The following is a 20,941-nucleotide window of genomic DNA, read 5'->3' on the forward strand; positions in this document are numbered from 1 at the left end:
AATACATACAAAGTACTTATTCCTTCAGTTGATAATTGGAGGGATTGCATACATTTCAAATAAGCTTGAAACTAAAGTTTAAGATAAATTTAGTACAGTAAAAGGTGTAATATTCCCACATTAAATTACAGATCAATTATACACAGTGCAAACTTCATACCTTGTCTTTGCAGTAATCACAGATGTCATTCATGCCGATGAGCATTGTCACCACCTTCCAATCCTCCTCAAAGTTCAGACCCTGAAACACAAGATTTGATTCAGTTTGGTTGCTGAGAAAAGTAAAATTAAGATCATTTATCCTCCAAAAGACAGAGTAATGGATGCTGAGACTTACAGGATAGGACTTGAAGGTGTCAATCATGTGTCTTATCTGATCAGAGACATTTCTGTAGAGGAACAAACAAAAATCAAGTTACACTAACTTCATTAAAACAAATTAAAGCAATTCATTTTTTGCTAATGTTATCTTGATTGTTGATTAATGGAAAACAGTGCAATGGCTGTAAGCTCCTTGGGAAAGTGTCTGCAACTGCATGATGAAAATGCACTATATTGCAGGAAGTCAAATTTGTGGTATAATTCCCAAATCTACAACTCTTCCTCTAATATTTGTAACAATAACAGCTCTCTGTTGAGCGAGACCAAGGTTTTAATATTTTTTGCTCCCTCATGTTGGCCTGAGCTGCAAGTTCACCTTAAACTTGAGCTTCTCATTAGTTTGGGAGATTTTAAAACCAGGTTTAAGCTAATTTGACCAGCATATGCACACTTTTTGCTGAATGCTGCTAATTTTTGAATTGATGTAACCTTTACTTGTTATGGTTTGTTGTTTGCCATATTTAAGGAACTTGTGCTGCTGTCGTGGCCAGGAGATTTTAATATTTCAGTGGGAATACTCCAGGTTAAATGGCAGTTAAATAAAGTTAGAAAACATAAAAGCACTGACAGAAAATCTAGAAAAACACAGACATATTCTAAGTATGGAGAAGTGTTTGGGTTGCCCTACAGCGTGTTGTGTCCGGTGACGGCAAAGTTGAATCCGGTCTCGTTGACGGTTATTGGAGCACCGTGGAAAGTCATGACAGGTGAAGGACCCAGCAGTTTGGGGTTGAAGAGCTTCAAAATATCTGGAGAACAAGACAATCACTAAAACCGTATTAAGACAATGAAAGGGCAAGTCAAGTCAATGTGGCATAAAGAGACAAAAGCAGAATGTAATCAACCAAATCTGCCCAAATATTGTGCTTAAATAGAAGACAACGGACCTGTTGAAGACCTGAGTAGGCTGCAATGCGCTGGCCATCTTTAAATCTATATTTCCATGTAAGATAAAGGCATTTAAATTCCATTTAAATCTACAGCATGCCTTGGATTGCTTTTTTGAGAATAGTTGCAGTTTGGATTTTTTTGACTATACATTTCTGGGTTGAACTCCTCAATTCTGCATGCAACCAGCCTTTACAGCATGAACTGAACTGAGCTTTAACACCCTGGTATTTACATTTTGCACGTTTCACATCCACTACTCTGCAAAAAGAATGCCAGTAGTGTACTTTTAACTAAATACATTTATCTGACAAGCTTTTGTGATTCTATAGATCATGAATAAAAAAAATAATTCAACCAACAAATTATGAAGGATTATAGTAGATGAGATTTAAAATCCCTGCATAATTTGATTTTTCTGCTTTTCAACATCCCTCTAACTGTGAAAAAGGCAATTTTATCACTAATTCATCTAATTTCTTTATTTGCTTGCTGTGTGATTTATTTGGTTTCTCTCCAAGTCTGTTAGGGAGCTCTATGTTGATTCTGTGCTTCATAAAAGATTTATTAGTATCAACTAGCTTCACATTAAGAAGCAATATCACTGATGTTTGCACCTTAATGGATCAAAAGTTACAACCCACTTATATAATCAATTTTATTCATTTGTATGCTGATTCCAGCATAAATGATTGCCAATATTTTTGCACTTTAACATTTTGTGAATTATTAGCTGTCCATCTAATCAGACTTGCCACTTTAGCCATGGTCTTTCTTTGTGACAGACTGAAAGAAATCATTTTCACTCCTCTGACATGTTTACATTCCTTAAGCAGCTCTTGGCTTGTTCTAAACAAACTTACTGGCCAGTGTTATGACGTTTTGATAAGTTCCATATCCTCCGATGCTGCATGCAGAAGACAAAAAGGAGACAGTGTGTGAGGAATGGAGTCACATAAATCATACCATAAATCTGATCATATCAATATGCCATGATGCAAACGTTTATGATGTGGCTGGCCAGATTAGACAGCAATAAGCAGCTATATAAACAGGCAACATGTTAGCAAAAATAATGGTATGATAAATGTGAAGTGTGCTGGTATTCAAGTGTGAGTTGTTGAATTTTAACAAAAGTTTAAATAAACAACAGTATCTTTATTTTATATAAATTGTGGGATTTTTGTGCTGTAAATTTACCTCCAAGATACTTGACGAAATTCAAAGGGAATTGCTAAAATAGTAGTACCGTTTGCACCAATGGCTGTCTGCAATGAAAACACAGAAAAACAAGTCTTTATAAGAATAAAAGTAATTTCTATGATTTTCATAAAGTAAAACTGCTTTTAAGTAAAGTTTTTAATGATTTTTATGTTTCACCACTATAGATGTGCAATGCAATTATCCCCTGTCAGTTTTCTATTCCATTTTATTCACTTACTTTTAATGTGGTGTAACTACTTGAATGTACGATATAATTATTCTAAAGAATGCTTTCCAAACTAATGAGTGTCCTTTATCATATTCACAGTATTTTGATATTTTTGATTCACTTATGTCATTTTTTCCTATATATATGTATATATATATATTCTTAAATTTTTCTTTCTTTTTTTAAAAATCCATATTTTTTTCTGCACTGGGTTGGGAATTTTATTGTGAATGACTCTTCTATGTCTGTATAAATGACCATAAAATCTAGGGCTTTGAGACTAAAGAGTAATGTATTTAAGGACTGCATTAAATGTTGGATTGAGTCTATCAAACCACTTCGGACATATTTCAGGTAAAGAAAAAAAAGTTGTATTGTTACTCCCCTCTTATAATTTATGTAGTTTATCATGGTTTATCTTCCTGTTTTGAAATTCCAATATTTGCATTTAAAATAGTCTTTGTTTAATTTTGTCTTTGTCTTAAACCAAGGGTAATTGGCATTTTATTTGGATACAGACCTGCTTTAATTTTGAAAGACAATAAAGAACCCCAGGCAGGTCAAAGATTATGACATGAACTTAACCATGTAAAAAAGGGACTTGTTATGGATTGAGAGGGAACTGTAGGAATATAAAGAGGTAAATGTTTGATAAGGCACAGATGCCTTCTGACTTGTCCACTGAGATGTCTGTGAAATGAGTCTTTAAGGAGCAGTGGTGGACTTCTTTCACATCACTGTGCTGAGAGGGAGATGCTGACATGGCTTAACCAAAGTGTGTCAAAAGAGACAACAAGCAATCGGTCATAATGAAAAAAAAATGTGATGCACTAATTATGGATCTTATCAGGCCTACAAATACATACACTTGAGCAAACTTGTGAATATCCACTTTCAATCAGTAAACTGAGGACAAATACTCTTGCCAGAGTTTCATTTTCTCTGTGCAGATAAACTTACAGTTAGAGAGTCTCCCAGAGCAGCGATGACTTTGACGTCTGCAGCTTTGACGAATTCAACTAACACAAAAATAAAGAAACTCATGAAACAGAGAGCTGGATCTGTGTCATAATAACATCTTATCTTGAGGAGAAGAATAAAATGCCTCAGTAATGCATTGGAGCTAATGCACTCAGTAACTCTCTATCACTGCAGGCCAACAGAGAACATTTACCAGATGTGGGCACGGTAGAAGACGGACTCATGTCAGAGCAGCTGAAGGGAGGATGGAGACGATGTTGGAGGAAATCTGCTCCTGATACATCCTGAAGAGAAACCACACATTTAAAAGAGCTCATATTCTACTTTTTTGGCCCATTGTTCTCTTATTGGCCAACTTTACTCTCACTTTTTAAATATCAAAGACAGATTTGCAATCACTTGCTCTGGCCTGATACCAGACTGAATTTCAGAGTTATTTCTACCAGTGTATCAGTGTCATCACATCATCAGCCAGTTTATTTGAGATGCAAATTAGTTTGAAAAACATTTAAAGTGGATTCAATCAAAATTCTATGAGGTTAAAAATTACTACAAGGAGTGCAAAATGTCCCATCTGTTCTTTAAAGAAATTACTGTGAATACACACTTTAATATACCCATATTGTCTATGAACCTGTGCATGCAGCTTACAAAAAGGAAAATTAAACCTATATGAAAATCCTGCTTCTGATAAATAGCCTTGTTTGACCTGATGTCTCCCACTGCTCCATAACTACATACAGCTTTGATGTAATCTTAATGAGCATGTATATAAGACTGATTGAATCAATACATCACAGACTGAAATTTTAGGACACGTGAAATGCCTTGTAAATAAAGAGCCTAAATTCATTAAGATGAAGACAGTACCTGGCTGAAAATGTCCTCCTCTCCTAATGTGTTTCCTGCAAGATAGAAGAAAAAACTCTTAAATGAATTTGTATTCCATAGAAGACAGGTTCAGACCAGAAAAAATCTAAAAATTATGAGGTGTTTCTGTGGTAGAGCTCCAGCATGTTTAAAAATTAATACATAGAATCTACTGACATCCGTCCACACTGTGTATATTAAGCCTTACCATGAACAGAAAGAGCGGCTAATACTGCAAAAAGCACACAGAGCAGCATGGTATCGTCTCTCTTACAGCGTGGAAAATAAAACAGGTAAATAAAGACCTGTCCTGTTTTTCCAAAGCTTTATTATTTAACCTTTGATATGACTAATGGTTAGTCTTATCTTTGACCTTCGCCGTCAATAGCGCTACTGAGGCCTTGAAGGCAGGGTAATATATGGCAGACAATCGATTTGTTATGGAAAGCAAGTCAAGTTCAGATTTAAATGTCAATGGGTCCAGATCATCACAATTTTCTGCATGAATTAAGACTTATATGTTCAGTAAAGGTGTACTTTTGTGATCAAGTAGGTTAAATTTGTACAGTGGTGTGAAAAAGTATTTCTTACCTTCCTGATTTCATTGTGTTGCATGTTTGTCACACTTACTTCTTTCAGATCATCAAAGAAATTTTAATATTAGACAAAGATAAGCAACGTAAATAAAAAAGGTATCCAAATCTACCTGGCTCTATGTGAAAAAGGAGCTGCCCCCTTGTTAAATCATGAATTAACTGCGATTGACCATATTTTTTTACTGTCCACACTGTGTTCAATCAAGAAATCCCTCAAATAGAACCTGTCTGACAAAGTGAAGGAGGCTTAACAAGCAGCACATCATGGGACCATCTAAAAAAATTCAAGAACAGATAAGAAACAAAGTAATAATAGTATATCAGTCTGGGGGTTAAAAAGCCATTTCTAAGGCTTTGGGACCGTTGTGGACCACACTGAGAGCTATTATCCTCAAATGGGGAAAACTTGAAACAGTGGTGAACCTTCCCAGGGCTGGCCAGCCTATCAAAATGAATCCAAAAACGCATCAATGACTCATCCAGGATATCAACAAAGAACTCAGAACAACATCTAAAGATCTGTAGGCCTCACTTGACTCAATAAGAAAGAGACTGGGCAAAAATGGTAACCTGACACGTCAGATGGATTTGTTTCACACATCCATCTGGAAAACCTTCAATACTAACCGTTTGTGAAAGGGCAGATGATTTGAAAAAAGTTGAAGTGTGATTGGATGAACATTCCGTCTGTCACATCCTTACGGGTCAATCAGAGCAACAAAACACGTGACATAGCCGCAAACCAAGGTGCGTGTGTGCAGCTACCGGGGAATAACATGAACCATGGCGACTGCAGACATGTCAGTACACGACTTTTGTCATTTTTGAAAAGAAAACAACTCACTGCTGTTCTTTGTTCTTCTTTTAATGAAGAAATATCGTCAAGTTCTGATAAAAATGGTGCTTTAGCAGCATCCACGCTAAGCTCGTCTGCCATAATTGCACAGGCCTCTTGTTGCTGCTTGCTTACCTCATGACTCCGCTGCGCCTGGAAGTACTGCCCCTCGTTGGTCCTGTCACTTTCTAACCGGGCCCAAACGGTTCAGAAGGGAGCTTAACGAGATGGATTCACCAGTGAGAAACATGGAAACAGGCGTATCCATCTGCTTTGCAAGGTGACAAAAATGGAGTTCCAAGGCCAAAACCACTGCTGACCAAAAAGAATGCAAAGGCTTGTCTCATAATTTGACAGAAGAACATCTGGATTGTCCTCAAGACTTTTTAGAAAATATTCTGTGGACTAACGAGAAAAAAGTTGAAATTTTAGGAGGGTGTGTGTCCTGTCACATCTGGTGTAAAGCTTACACAGCATTTCATCAAAAGACCAGTCAAACATGGTGGCAGTGTGATGGTCTGGGGCTGCTTTGTTGCCTCAGGACCTGGACCACTTGCAATAACTGATGGAACCATGAATTCTCTCTGACAGGAAATCCTGAAGGATAACATCTGGCCATCAGTTCCTGACCTTAAGCTCAAGCACACTTGGATATACTGCAGAACAGTGATCCAGCAAGTCCACCTCTGAATGGCTTAAAATAAACAATATGGAGGTTTTGGAGTAGTCTAGAGAAAGCTGGATTGAGATGCTGTGGTGTGACCAAAAACAGGCTGTTCATGCTCAAAAGTCCTCCAATGTGGCTGAATTAAAACAATTCTGCAAATATCAGTGGGACAAATTCCTCCAAAATCACGTGAAAGACTCATCACCAATTATCACAAATGCTTGATTTCAGTTGTTGCTATCAAGAGTGGAAGAAACCAGTTATTAGGTTTAGGGTGCAATTACTTTTTCAGGTAGGTTTGGACGGCTTTTCCCCTTAATAAATGAATTCAACATTTAAAAAAAAACAAAACGAATTTTGTATATACTTGAGTAATCTTTGTCTAGTATTAAATTTGTTTGATTATCTGAAACAAGTGTGGCAAATATGCCAAAAAGTCTGCAGTTAAATCGCATGATAAGTATTACACTTTAATTTTTTTAAAAATGACTACTTTATCAAGAAAAAAATTAAAATAAATACAAAAAACTGGTCCAAATGTGAGAAATACTTATCCTTGGACCATAATCATCAATCACAGCTACAGCTCAAACATTTGAGTCCTGTTTTAGACATTTTTTATGTGAATTTGACATATTTTATAAAGGAGAGGCACAGTTTTGGAGCTTCAAAGTGTAAAAAGTGTTTTTTTTATTTTTTTTTAGTTTTTTCAATTTAATGACAGGTGTATGTATAAAGCTAACTTTTCTCATGTATCGTGCCTTGTTTTTAGGATTTTTAGACACCAAAAGGCGAGTTAAGTTATTAATTAGAGATCATTAATTTGAAGATAATCATTATCCCTCACTATAGGAGGATCATTTTGAACGGAAATAACTTAGACGTGTTAAATTCCTGCAAACATTGACGTCATTTATCGTTTTAAACACATATTTATTTCTTAAGTAGACGTTGGGGTCGTGACGTCATCATTGGGGTCACGCGGGTTGACCTCAGGTGTGAGTGCGTTTTTTTTCCTCCATCAGTTTTCAGGTTTGTTCCTGCTAAAGGTAAACAAATGGACTCCGTGGCGGTTTGCGCTAAAAACATGAAAAATGTGGGCAAACCTTGCGGATTAAAGCAAATAAAATGCCCGGACAGAAGAGAAGATATAATGTGCGGTTTCCTCCTGTGAGTACAAACTTTATTCAGGTGTATTTCAGGTGTTTAAAGTTCAGGTGGAACAAGCTAACAGCTAGCTGCGCGGATGTAGTTTAAGGTAGTCCCTGTTGCTTTCAGGGACCACACGGAATTCTGGAAGTGCCGATCGTGTCAACGACGTGTCTGAAAAAAGAGGACTTGAAATCGTGTTTTTTCTGTTATTAATCTGGTTTAATATTATGTACTTATAATGCGGTTTAGCATTAGGACGAGTTAACATCTAATAGTGTAGCTGAAATGATTTAATCAGCCAAAAAACCCTTAAAATGTGCTTAGGACAAGTTTAGCTCTTGGCTTACACGATGGGCACAATATCAAAAACTTTCCTTAAAAAAATAACATTGCACAAAATTTAGGAAAATATATGTAGATAAGACGAAAAACATCAATAAATTTGTCAGGAAAGGTAAATGCGAAAGAAAACCCAAAGACCAGCAGTAGAATATGCACTCTTTAGACTGTTTCCTTAAAAATACAAATAGTTACAGTTGTACACATGGTATGAAAGCGACAAATGAACCTTTTTATAAAGCAGCAGCCACTTAAATGTCCACATATTTAAGTGCTCTATTTTTTACTGTTAAAAAAATAAATCTGAGTGCTCTACTTCATACTTGCATGATATTTGGTCACGAAAGCAGAAGTTTACGAGGAGCGCTTGAATGCATCAGCGTCTAATGTCTGAAAGTGGTATTATGTTTGTTTTTGCTTCCAGGGTCGCATCAAGAAGATCATGCAGAAGGATGCAGAGGTGGGGAGGATTGCGATGGCGGTTCCTGTGATCATCTGTATTCTTTTAAACCTGAAGATAAACAACAATGGTTGCTTCTGCGTATTTAAGTGCAGGACGTTTCAGCAATACAACCACAACCAAGATATGCAGAAAGCATTATCCTGGCCTTGTCTACATGCTTGAATGCCTTAGTTGCTACCATATGATTGGCTGATTGTTTTTTTTTTTTTCTGTGTAAGCAGTTTAACAGGTGTACCTATTGAAGTGGCCAGTGAGGGAAAAATAGGCTACAGTAGCTTGAAAGTTGTAAAGATGTGTGGTGACCAAAGTAAGATCTATGAATTCCTGAACTTAAGGGATCAGCCCGGGCGCTGGAAATGTTCCTGAAGTGTCTGCTGACCAAAACTTGCCTGATAACTCAGTCAAAGCTCAGCACTGTGGTATCAGTGGCTCATATGTAAGTAAAGCCTGCTGTTCCAACTTCACAATGCTTTCTGCACTCATTCTTTCTGGGCTAAAATAAGGAACGTGCCACATTTCATTCAGTTCAACTTACACTGTTTTTAAACAAACTGACTTTTATTTCCTGATTTTTCCTGACTGATGATTAGTGCCCAAAATGGCTCTTTCTTTGTATTTTTTTGTTACAGAGCTGTGTCACAATTCTGAGTTGTAAACCAATACAAAAAAGAAATCAGTGACATCCAGTGCATTCCCCACCATGAGCCGCATCAATATCACACAAAATTAACTATTAGTAACTATTAGTATTATCAGTATTTGATAGTTTTTGAAGTCTTCATCAACAACAGTTTGAAATATTTGACTTGCTAACTAACTTTAATTCACGTTATCCTTATCCTGCTTGTGAACCAAAACTTATTTACCAATTACTTTGATGTGGAATTTTGAATATATGTTTACAAGTTTAAGGTTTGTTATTATCTAGGAAACAGTGTATTGAGTCAGAAAAGCTCTTCCACTTCCTCAAAGACCTGGCTGAGCAAGCAACCACTACGGCAGGCCAGAAGGACAACAGAGCCATAAATATGTGGCCATTATACAGGTATAGAGTGAATGATTATTTCTCTCATGTCTCAGGTGGCAGTATAATATACATAGCTTGCATTACAGCAATTTTAGGACAGACTTTCAGTTAAAGTACTTTTAAAAATGGCTTTTCAGTTTATTCCAGTAGCTTCTGAATTGAAGTTGTTGTAAAATGCTGCATATTCAAACTTCTGAGCTTGTTAAGTAACTACAAGTTGGATGAAATTTGAGACTAAAAAAAGGTTTTGTCACAAACTTGTATGAATGTATGGCTTGAATGAGTATGTGTATTTCTCTAAATATTTTTTCCAGGACCAGACGGCATGAAATAACTGTTAAAAAATCCCCTGAAAGGGTAGAAAAGGTGCCAAGACAGAGTCTTGACTCCCTGGACAACGAGTCCAGCTCCAGTGTGAGTATTCAAACTATTTTAATCACACTTTAACCTGCCGTCTCAAGACATACAAACTAAACTAAAAAGAGCTGAATATTTTTTCCACTTACCCTGAAACAACAAAAACAGAGACAGTATAAACTGCTGATTAGGTATCACTAGGTGCAATTTATATCAGTGAATAGTTTTTTAATGATGATTTTACTTAATTTTCTGCAACTCTTTTCATATCTTACCTTAATTTCTTTATTTTAGCTGTTAACTTTTCTAAGATTCATATTTTATTGCTTTGGGTCCCTTCAGTGTTAACTTCTTTAGATTAAAGTGTTCTTTGGTTTAAGTTATTTTTTTACCTTTACAGTTTTAGTCCACTTTAGTAAACTAAAATGGAAACATTTTTTGTCCAGTTTTAGTCAATAAAAAGTCCTTCTAATTTAATTGAATCAATTATTTCACTTAAAACTATTATTATTTAATCACTTCACTCAAATTGTGAAATTAATATCACACTATTAGTACTTTAATTAAAAAAACTGACATGACTTAAATGAAGGACTTTTACTTGTGGTAGAGTACTTTTAGAGCAGGAATGGATGTATTGTTTATGCCTAATATCGATACCCTTATTGATACCCCCTAACACTCCAAATCTTTATTAATCATACCAATACTTTAATATTATTTGGTGGAAAAATGAAATAACAGTACATTTTTAACATAACTTATTTATCTGTCTTATATTACTGGGAAAGCAAGAACATCTCTTCCCTCAAACTGATGAATTTGTCAGAGTGTTTTTTTCCAAAACTTGATTTTTTCCCCTTGAAGTTTCATCTCAACACATCATGAAATTTTATTTACTTCCACCTAATAGTCATTTACTTAGCTGACCTTGAGTGCGACGATCCTCCACTCGATATATGTCCCCAAGATTGTCTTGGAAGGCAAATCTGGCCTCAAATTGGGCTTAAAATGTTGTAGTGTGTGGCCAGCCTAGCTTACAAAATTGGCCCTGGTTCTTTTTTACTCTTTTTACATTCACTCTGTAAAGCTGTGAGACTTAACTTCATAAGTAGAAAATAATAACAAAGAACTCATAAAATCTGACATTGTGTTAGATTAATGGTAAAGATGATGAAAGACTGGATGATAAATGAGAAGATACTTAAAATAAATCAGTTTAAGAATAGACAAAGATGCAAAAACAAAACACTGGTGCTGTGTAGATAAGATTCCTAACGAAAACTGTTAATTTTTGTTTCCCATTTTGGCATTTATCATTCACCTAAAATGTCAGAGAAATCCTAATATCCCCTCGAATGGGTGAAATCACTAGAAGCTCCCATAGTTCTTGTGTAAATAGTTTAAATGTTAACTTATGTTAACTTTCTGTGACTAGAGAAAGCAAGAAAGGCTAAGATTTAAAATGTTTGTAGCAGAAATGGAAGCATGCACTGGAATGCAGATTGTATGTTTATTTTTTGATTTTTATTTTCTCTCTCTCTAGATATAATTATTTACTTTTCTTATATTTGAGTGATTTACCAAAAAGTCTGTAAACAGGTTGAGTAAAGGACAAATTTGTAAGTATTAACGGTAGAATTGATGAGAATTAAGCTGATCTACTCTGGCCAGGTGGCTTAGTATTGTAACTTCCAGTGCATATATTAACAAAAACTAGAAAAGGTATTACTGTAGAAATGTTCAGAATGACATACATTTTGTAATATTGCCTTTTCAAATTAAAAAAAAAAATCCTTATATGTAAAAACGTCTTTTCTTGAACCTGTTTGTGGTCCTCTCAGCTCAACCAGACAACAGATTTTAAGCTACAATGGCGACCCCATGAGGCTGTTATGTTCATTACACTTAAGAGAACAAACAGAGATGGACAACTTCACTATTTTTAGATTCTGACCTCAATAGGAGACAAAAAAAAAAGAGTCTGTCCAGTGAAACCAGAGGAAAGGCTGTGTTGTTATGTAGGTGAAAGGGTTTATGTTGATCTGGAGAAAACAGCTCAAGTTATTCTAAATTTATTCATCTTACTTTTTCTTTTCTTACAGGAGTCTGAGCTCTACATCTGCCTTTGAGTTGGAATGTTAAACCAGAAGAAAAGGCTGTCAGCTTCACATCTCATCTATTATGTTTTTTTTTAGTTTAAAAGTTTGGCTTTGTTTAAAGTCTGCTGATATGGATCAGCATTGAGATGGGAATATTTAAGATGGAAAAAGTTGTATCATATGGAAATATTTAATTTAAGTAATGTTTTATAGCTCTTTCTGCTTAGTTTTTTTGGCACATGTTTTGAAGTGAAACGCTTTTCTTTTTTTTTGATTATAGCAGATGTTTAATAAGAGGAAAAGACTGAATTCATTCCAAGTTTACTATTGAGAAATACTTGAAGGAAATCTTAACTAGTTCAAATAGTCAGCATTTTTTGTTCTTGCAGCAGTTGACTTTAAACATTGGTTTTGCAGTTAATTTTATGACAATGCAGTCATGTTTTGGTCAAACTGTTAACAGTATAACACAGAAATGGTTGACAGCACATATAAGCACATTTTACACAAAATCATTAGCCTGAAAACACAAACTTTGAGCTTATTGCTGAAAAATGGCCATGCTGTTTCCTGTTTTTGAGCGTTACATTTTAAAGTATTTATAAATTAACGTTTTAAAGACAGTAAAGCTTCAGATTTGAATGAAAAATGTAAATAAATATGGTCATTTCAACTTCTGTGATTGAAAAATTGAATGTGAAGAAGTTTAAACGATGTGCTCACATAAATAAAAACAAATCAAACGCATACAAGGTTTGGTTTATTCCAACCAGCTAATCTTTCTACAGTGTGAATGATGAAATGATGAATAAATAGATGTGTCTTTGTTCTGAAAACTTTTTCTTTTACTGTAATTTACATTTTGATGCCAAATATAGCAAAACGTCTCTCAGAGGTTGCTACTAATGCTAGCTACCTGCACAAAGAGGTAATACAGTTTTTATTTCAACAGTGACAAACATTAACGCTATTGTTCCTGCTGAAAAACGAGCTGATCGGATCACACAGGCAGACGCCGGGCTCGTATCATGTGCATGAAATCAAGTCTGAATGAAACAAAACAAAGTACAGAACTGCTTTGCTGTAAGTGACAGACTAAACGAGTAAATCAAGTAGTCATTCCTCAGTCTGGCAGTCTGAAATGAAACATGCATCTTGGCTGAAAGCATCTTTACTACAGTTACACTTAAAGAGTAAAAAAAAACATTCTGAAAGCAACATAGAGTTCTTCAAATAAACGAAATCTGAAATGTATTTTAGCTCTTGCAGTAATTACATATTTATAGAATTGGAGGCCAATTAGCATTAGTGGTTAATAGATTCCTCTTTTCTTTATTTCATTTTACATCCCGAGTCCCAAAGGCACAGTCCATCCACGCTCCGTTGAACAACTGACCCAAATACTGACGGGGAGAAATCGAAATTTAAATATGTTCAAAAGTTAAAACATTTACACATAAACACACAAAGGTGACAGATTGGCTTCACCCTTATCGTCTCTTTCTTTAACTCATGCCACAAGTTTTGAACATCTTGCGCCAGACAGACTGAAGGACAAGCAGTTAAAAAGTTCAAAAACAAACAAGATCAGCACTACAGTAAACCATCTTCAGAAGAGCCGTGCTCCGTAGCCAAAAGTCTGTTTAATAGCTTCGAAGTAGTATTTCTTCCAGCCTTCTTTCGTCTGCTCCTCCTCGTTTTCTGGGACGCCTCGACACTCCACCTTCAGCTCTGTCTGGTCACTTCGGTCCATGAAAGTCATCGTGATTGTCGCATAATGCTCTGTGAAGCAGAAATATTGTCACATGTTAAGAGTATACTAAAAGCCACACCAGTTAACTGCCAAATTCTCAACAGGTGACAAGTCCACTTAAACTAGGACAGGGGTTTGATATCAGCTTAGGGCCAAGATATTATTCCAAATTTAAATAAAATAACAACATGTCCTTCTGTAGTATTCAAATCGTAAAAGTTGTAATATTTATTTGACCTGAAATATGCTTCTAAATGCATGTTTAATACATTTCTGCAGTAAAAATGTCATGCAAACATCCAACTGCCTTTCAAATAGTCTGCAAAAAATACTACTTTCCTTGTTTTTATGTTTCCTATTAAAGACCAGAAACACATAAAACCATCATTCCCTTCAATAAAACAATTCATATTAAATTTGTACTGAGTCAAAATAATTGCAATAGTTGTTTTCTTAAAATAGTTCAGCACTGGTTTTATCTACAAACCTTTCAATCTACTGTGTTGGTAATGATTAAGAATGATCTATTACTTGTTAAATACACACTAGGGGTGGGCAATTACTGAAATTAATTAATGAAAAATAGATTAAATCGCAATATGGCCTACTGCAATTTTCAAATCGCAAAGGGTGCAATATTTCTTAAACTGGAGATTTGTGTCAAAATACCACTTTAAAACTTTTTTTTGAAGTAAAGATGTTATGCGTTACATATCATGCTATCATTAAAGTGCCATTTTGTTAGATAGTCTCCAGAAAATCTTGCCTCCTTCATTTAATGTACTTTTTTCTTAATATGAGCATGAAATAAAGTTTTCATTCCCTTCAATACAGCAATTTATTTCCAATTTGCAACACAAGTCATAATCATCAGAATTAGATTTTTTTTTTTTTTTTAACAAATTTGTCATCCCTTGTTTAATCAAATGTTGTGTTGGTTATAATACAGAATGATTTATTGCTTGTGTTTGTTGGTAAAAGGATAAGATGAGGAACTTAAGGAATAGTTACATATCAAATGGCAATATTGGCAGGAAAAAAATCACAATTAGATTATTTTCCCAAATCGTTCAGCCCTAATACACACATACATGGAATATTTCAAAGGGGAACACTTTAATTAGTTTGGTTTTATTTATCAAATTTAGAATCAACTTACCACAGGGCCAGTTGTTATACCGCCACTTCATCACTATTTTCTCATCGGGCACCTGGTGAAAAGAGGATTTAATTTTAGAAGAATGTTTATGTCCTAAGTTCTTACTTATATTTTACATGGCAACATGTATAAATCCTACCAAACTACATTTTCCGACTGAATTAATTTTTATTCATATAGCACCAATTAATTATGAACAGTATCTTTGTTTTATTTTACTATTTACTGGATTAAATTCGAGTCTTACCAGCTCTGTGAATTCACCGAAAACATTTCCACCTAGCAGACGAAACTTTCCGCCCCTCTCTCCCTCCACTGTGGCTGGAGCGTGTGTGAACGCTTGCACCATCTGCAGATTCAAGACCGGTGACTTTAATCAGACAGCAACACTCAAATACTGATTCTGACTTCAGACCAAGTCTAACAGAAAATTTCAGTGTGCTTTCAACCTTAAAACTAAATCTGTTGATATTGTTTCACACTTTTATAAAACAGAATCAGAGTATGGCGAGTTATAGCAGATAAAAAGAGGACACTCACCTCCTGGTGAAGGAAAACTCTGTAGAGATCAGCCGGTGAGGTGAGGAACTTTTCTTTCATGCTGAATTTACAGGTAGGAATCTTGACCCCGGTGTTGACTGGAGCAGCTGTGCTGCTAGAGGAGGAAATCTGTTTCACACAGAAGGAACAAAAGTGTTGAGGAAAGAGACGCTGCACTGCCTAAATGGAAACATACAGTACATTTACACATGCTGTTCAGTTGATTTGGCCACTTGAGTAGACTACTGTCCTCGTCTCTGGATCAGGAAAATCAGTTTATCAAGGGAAACATGTCCATCTCTGAAACAGTAGCTGCCAACATGCCCCGTCAGCTAGTAACTAACGAACCTTCTTCTAGTTTAAACTAACTTCTGTATAAAAACCTGGCATGGAAATGATAGAATATGTGCAAAACGCCCAGGCCAGTGGGGATCTAATTGAGGTAATAACATGCAAGTGTAAACTGATCTCTACCTGCATTGTCATGGTGTGTTTGAGAAACTTGTCTCAGTACAACTTCAGTCAGACTAATGAGTTTACATGTACTCTCAAAGTTTAAGTCACAACAAAAATATTTTTTAAACTGCAATCAACTGTACTGACTGCAATGGTACTGTTAAATCACTTTAATAAATAATGGAGAAAAAGGAGCTTTGTCTAAAAATGAAGTTTTTAGCTGAAAATCTTTTTCAATTATTATTAGCACAAACCTGAGTTCTATCCATCTTGGCTTTTGACTGTGAAGTGGGCTGAATCTTGGCCACACCGTTTGCTGTAGGCAGGATCATTCCCTGTGTGAACTCTGTGGTAAAAAAAAAAGGAACAAAAATGAGCATAAATCCATCTTTTTTCATAATCACAGACCAAAAGGCTTTAAATAATAGCCATTTACAACAAAAGTCCAGATGTAACAGAAAAAAAACTAAATAATTTTGTCCAAAATCTTCATTAATTTTGTAGCATTTTTTGTCTTCAGGGTTTCAGGTAAAGTTCAATAATAATGTCCTTCATTTTGTTACATTTATTGTATGTAACGTCTATAAACTTTACTTTTTCATGCAACATGAATTACAACTGTGTAACTGATTTGTTAACGATTTCAGTGAGATTTTTATGGGCCAAATATTCTTCACTGTCAGACCTGCCATGTGTTGTCCTGTTTTGTTTTTTTATTTAGAAGATAAATTGCTCCTGAAGATTAATCTTGTTGTACTTGCCTGTTTTTAAGAACCCAACGTAACTTCCAAGAGCTTCCCTGATTTTCTCTGCTCCTTTTGTCTTCATCAGGCTGAGAAGGGGTGTTTCAGGTTCGTCTTTATTTAGAGAGACAGAAATCTGGACAACACAAATCAGAGGACAAAGTCACCACACTGCAGCTATAAAACTGAGCCAACTTAAGTCATTAAGTTAAATGTGTTTGTTAAACTTACATCAAGATCCTCCATGTCATTCTCATCAGACAAGTTTGGCACTTCAACAGTGCCTTTATATTTCACTCCTGTTTTTGTCTTTCCTGGTGAAATAGATCGTACAATAATTATTACAGATTCTAAATCACATCAACATATTGGTGTCTGGAAATCAATGATTTTTCCAGATAGTCGGCAGGTAACTGCTTGGTATCAGCATGCATATGACAATCTGTAACAGAATTATTGACCAACTGTCCCGAAAAACAGAGTTATGTGCCACCCCGGTCTTGTCCTTACCTGTCCAGGTAGCTTTCATGTTCCATTCATAAAAGAAAATGAGTTTCCCTTTGCGGTTGTTAATCGAGGCTTCTCCTTCTAACTTGCTGACTTCTGTCACCTCGCAGCTTCCTTCATCATTCTCTACGGCCAAGCCAAGAACCAAGGATTTTAATTTGTCCGATGACCAGTTTGTAGCATCACGTTCAGTCCTGAAAAGTCCATCAGAGAGTGCATAAATAAGACAGAAAATCCCCATATTTCCTTTTTCTTTGACAGTGTAATGTTGAGATGATATCAATAACCATCAATTTTCTAACTATAATGTCTCTTTGCCAAGCTACATACATAATATAAACTTCTATTAAAAGCCTAACACAATTAAAAGCCAGGCCCCTTCAAGTTTCCTGGTGTTGCCCATTTTGGTAAATAAAGGCAGGTCTGAGTTAAAGGACACTATGCATTTTATTATTTGTTTGCATTACTTCCTTTTCCTTTTATTCTTATCCAGGTTACAAAGCTTTAGACACTTTTGACCCCATGTAGAACTCACCTTCTTTTTTTCTTTTTTGCATTTAGTGTGGAATGGTTTGCATTTCAAATTTAGGGGCAAAAAGCAGCAAGTTACAAAAAATCATCATCTAAATCTAAAAATGTACAAAATCAAATACTCTTTCTGGTGTACATGAGTGATGTTTTTGTCTTTCCCATGTTTAATGTGCAAACAGATACATCAGTTTACCATTGACCTGAAGATCAATTCAAAATTTTAAGGTTCACGACAGGTGTATTCTAGTAATAATAATGTTACTGGTGATGGTATTTACCTCCAATAACAGCAGACTAGTCATATCAGCACGACTACATCTTGCATCATAAGTAGCACTTGCACTCTGTCAACACATTTGTACAACTTGGACTGCATCTAGAGGTTTCCTCAAAATTTCTGATGATTGTATAATAAGGGTTTCCCAATATTGAGAGCACAAGGCTTCAGTTGTGATGCCATGGTGTTAGAACAAACGTCTGTCTCGTCTGAATTTATAAGAATCGTGTAGAAATGTAAATTCTTGTCTCGTGACAACCTTAAATGTAATGTTATTAGAGCGACACACGTGCTTTAAGAGTGTTGTTAGCAACCAGCTAAAAACCTACAGTAGGCTAGAGAGGCTAGCTATAGCGGAAGCTAACTTGAACACGACTCTGAGGTTAGTGTACTTATGCCCTTAAATGCCCTAATTCACTCTTTTAATACCCTACAGTTCGTATCTAAAGCTGTATATAAGTATATATTTCTCCATTTTTGATCTATATATTGAAGAAAATCCCCCAAAAAGGCCTGTAGCTCAACGTTAACGAGCTGAATGGATGGTATTAGCATTAGCGTGCTTGATAGCTGTCTGTGTCCTTTCATCTAATCTTACCAGTGCCAGTTGTTGACATTAGTCGCATCGGCTCTCTCCTCTACGATCCAACGAGGGTCTCCTTCGCCCCACTTGGCCATTTGTTCAGCTAAATGATTGAAAAGGTTTAACTGTGTAACGCTGTGATCGGAGAGCTGGTTTGTTTGCCGGTGACTGTCCCGGTGCACGTTGTTTCTAGAAGCCTCTAGCTGCTGCTGGTCCTCTAGCGGTGCTCCTGCGTTTTTCTGCCGTGTAAAGAAATTACTGGAAACGGAACCTTGTAGAACGCGATAGAAAAATGTCCCCCTCTGCCGGAAGTTTCTTTCTCGCAGTAGTTCCGCTTCTGAAAGAGCGAGTTCACATGAAGATATCTCACAGTTAGTAACGTCAGTTACTAGTAATTTCTAAAGAAATTTAAAGGAACTATTTATCCGATATGTCCTCTCTGTAAAACACAAGTCGAGTCACTGTTACACCTTTTCTACAATTTTACTCTTTATCAAACATGCTGGATCGAATTTTCTCTGCTGATTTATTAGCATTTCAATGATGCTGGTGCATCTCAAAAATAAGAAGTTATTTTCCCTGGGATTTTGTTCATAAAGTTAAACTTGAATATATATTCTAGATTCACTGCATACAGAGTGAAACATTTGAAGACATTTTTTGTTTTCATCTTGATGAGTAGGGCTTACAGTTCATGAAAATCAACAACCCGCCACCTCAAAATTATTAGAATATTTTGGAAAAGACCAATTTACAAAGGTTCATGAGGCTTTACTCTCTAACTCTGGTTCAGTACACATAACCACAATCATGGGGAAGACTGCTGACATAATAAGTGTCCAGAGGACAACCACTGACACTCTCCAGAAGGAGGGTTAGCCACAGAAGGTCCCTGCTGAAAGGGCAGGCTGTCCAAAGCATATTCATGGAAAGCTGACTTGAGGGTTAAAGTGGGGTAAGAAAAAGAGGTCAAGCAAGAGGGATGAGCTCAGCCTTCAGAGGACTGTCAAACAAAGCGGATTCAAGAACTGGACTGAGGCTGGAGTCAGTGGATCAAGAGCCAACACAGATGAGTCCTGGGAATAGGCTACAAGTGTTGTGTTCCTAGTACCAGCCACTTCTGAACGTTATATAACATCATCAGTGTCTCATCTGAGCTAAGGAGAAAAGGAGCTGAACTGTAGCTCGTTAGTGCAAAGTCTGGTTTTCAGATGATAGTAAGTTGTCAACTTCTTTTGTAAATCAAGATCCCAGAGTCTGGAGGAAAATCAGATAAGCAACGAATCTAAGGTGCTTGAAGTCCAGTGGTTTCAGTTTCCACAGTCAGTGATGGTTTGGGGTGCCATGTCATCTGCTGGTGCTGGTCCACCGTGCTTTATCAAGTCAAGAGTCAATATTGTCAGCCGTCTACCGGGAGATTTTAGAGCACTTCCTGCTTCCATCTGCTGAGAAACTAAATGGAGATACTGATTTCCTTTTCCAGCAGGACTTGGCACCTGTCCACAGTGAAGCCAAAACCACCAGGTTTGTTGACCATGGCATTACTGTGTTTGATTGGTCAGCCATCTGGTCTGACCTGATCCCTGAAGAGTATTCAGGAAAATGTCAAGAGGAAGATGAGAGACACCAGACTCAACAATACAGACAAGCTGAAGGCTGCTATCAGAGCAACCTGGACTTCATAACACCCCAGCAGTACCACGGACCGATCACTTCCATGCCATGCTGCATTGATGCAGTAATTCATGCAAAAGGAGCTCCAACCAGGTACTGAGTGCAAAATTTTCCAGAGAGTCTACATTTCTGGATTATAAATCCTATTTTTATTGGTGTTTTGTCATATTTTCAATATTTTGAGAAAGAAGAGTTTTGATTTTTGGGAGTTGTAAGCGGTAATCATCAAAGTTTAAACACAAACCTATATTTAACTTCTAGAATTTATGGAAGTTTCACTTGATAAAGTAAATTATGGAAAAAACTTTTTCATGATATTCTGAATTATTGAGATGAAATATAATCTATTTTATAACCTGTCCTCTATTTTATGAGGCTAAGTATAATGTCTCAAATGAAAGAGACTGATGTGGTGATCCAAAATTAATGTGCCCCGAAAAATTTAATCCATCATTCAGTTGGATGGTTGGCTGAGAAAGAACACGCTACTGTTTGATATTTGGCTCTTAAATCTTATCTACACATTTTACATGTCTAGCCTGGAGACAGTGAGAATGAGTAGCTCCAAGTAGTTCTGTGAATTAAAATAAAGTGACTGTCATTGAGTTACTGACCTCTAGCTGGATAA

General features: G+C 36.1%; 2 protein-coding genes across 2 annotated transcripts; one reads left to right on the forward strand and one right to left on the reverse strand.

Moving 5' to 3' along the window:
* The first annotated feature begins 7,683 nt into the window (after positions 1-7,683).
* On the forward strand, positions 7,684-12,843 carry LOC121526735 (dr1-associated corepressor). Its single transcript, XM_041813444.1, has 6 exons — positions 7,684-7,820; positions 8,566-8,638; positions 8,947-9,040; positions 9,533-9,649; positions 9,946-10,045; positions 12,094-12,843. The coding sequence occupies exons 1-6, from the start codon at positions 7,779-7,781 to the stop codon at positions 12,118-12,120; spliced, it is 453 nt and encodes a 150-aa protein (XP_041669378.1). The 5' UTR covers positions 7,684-7,778; the 3' UTR covers positions 12,121-12,843.
* Positions 12,844-13,245: 402 nt separating this feature from the next.
* ahsa1b (AHA1, activator of heat shock protein ATPase homolog 1b) lies at positions 13,246-18,888 on the reverse strand. Its single transcript, XM_041813442.1, has 9 exons — positions 18,655-18,888; positions 17,252-17,442; positions 16,973-17,055; positions 16,760-16,877; positions 16,253-16,344; positions 15,543-15,671; positions 15,250-15,351; positions 15,003-15,054; positions 13,246-13,872 (listed from the first exon to the last, which is right to left on the reverse strand). Exons 1-9 carry the CDS (start codon positions 18,732-18,734, stop codon positions 13,700-13,702), a joined length of 1,020 nt encoding a protein of 339 aa, XP_041669376.1. The 5' UTR covers positions 18,735-18,888; the 3' UTR covers positions 13,246-13,699.
* Between the last annotated feature and the right edge of the window lie 2,053 nt (positions 18,889-20,941).

This window comes from Cheilinus undulatus, linkage group 18, assembly GCF_018320785.1.
Source record: "Cheilinus undulatus linkage group 18, ASM1832078v1, whole genome shotgun sequence".
Lineage (NCBI taxonomy): Eukaryota > Metazoa > Chordata > Actinopteri > Labriformes > Labridae > Cheilinus > Cheilinus undulatus.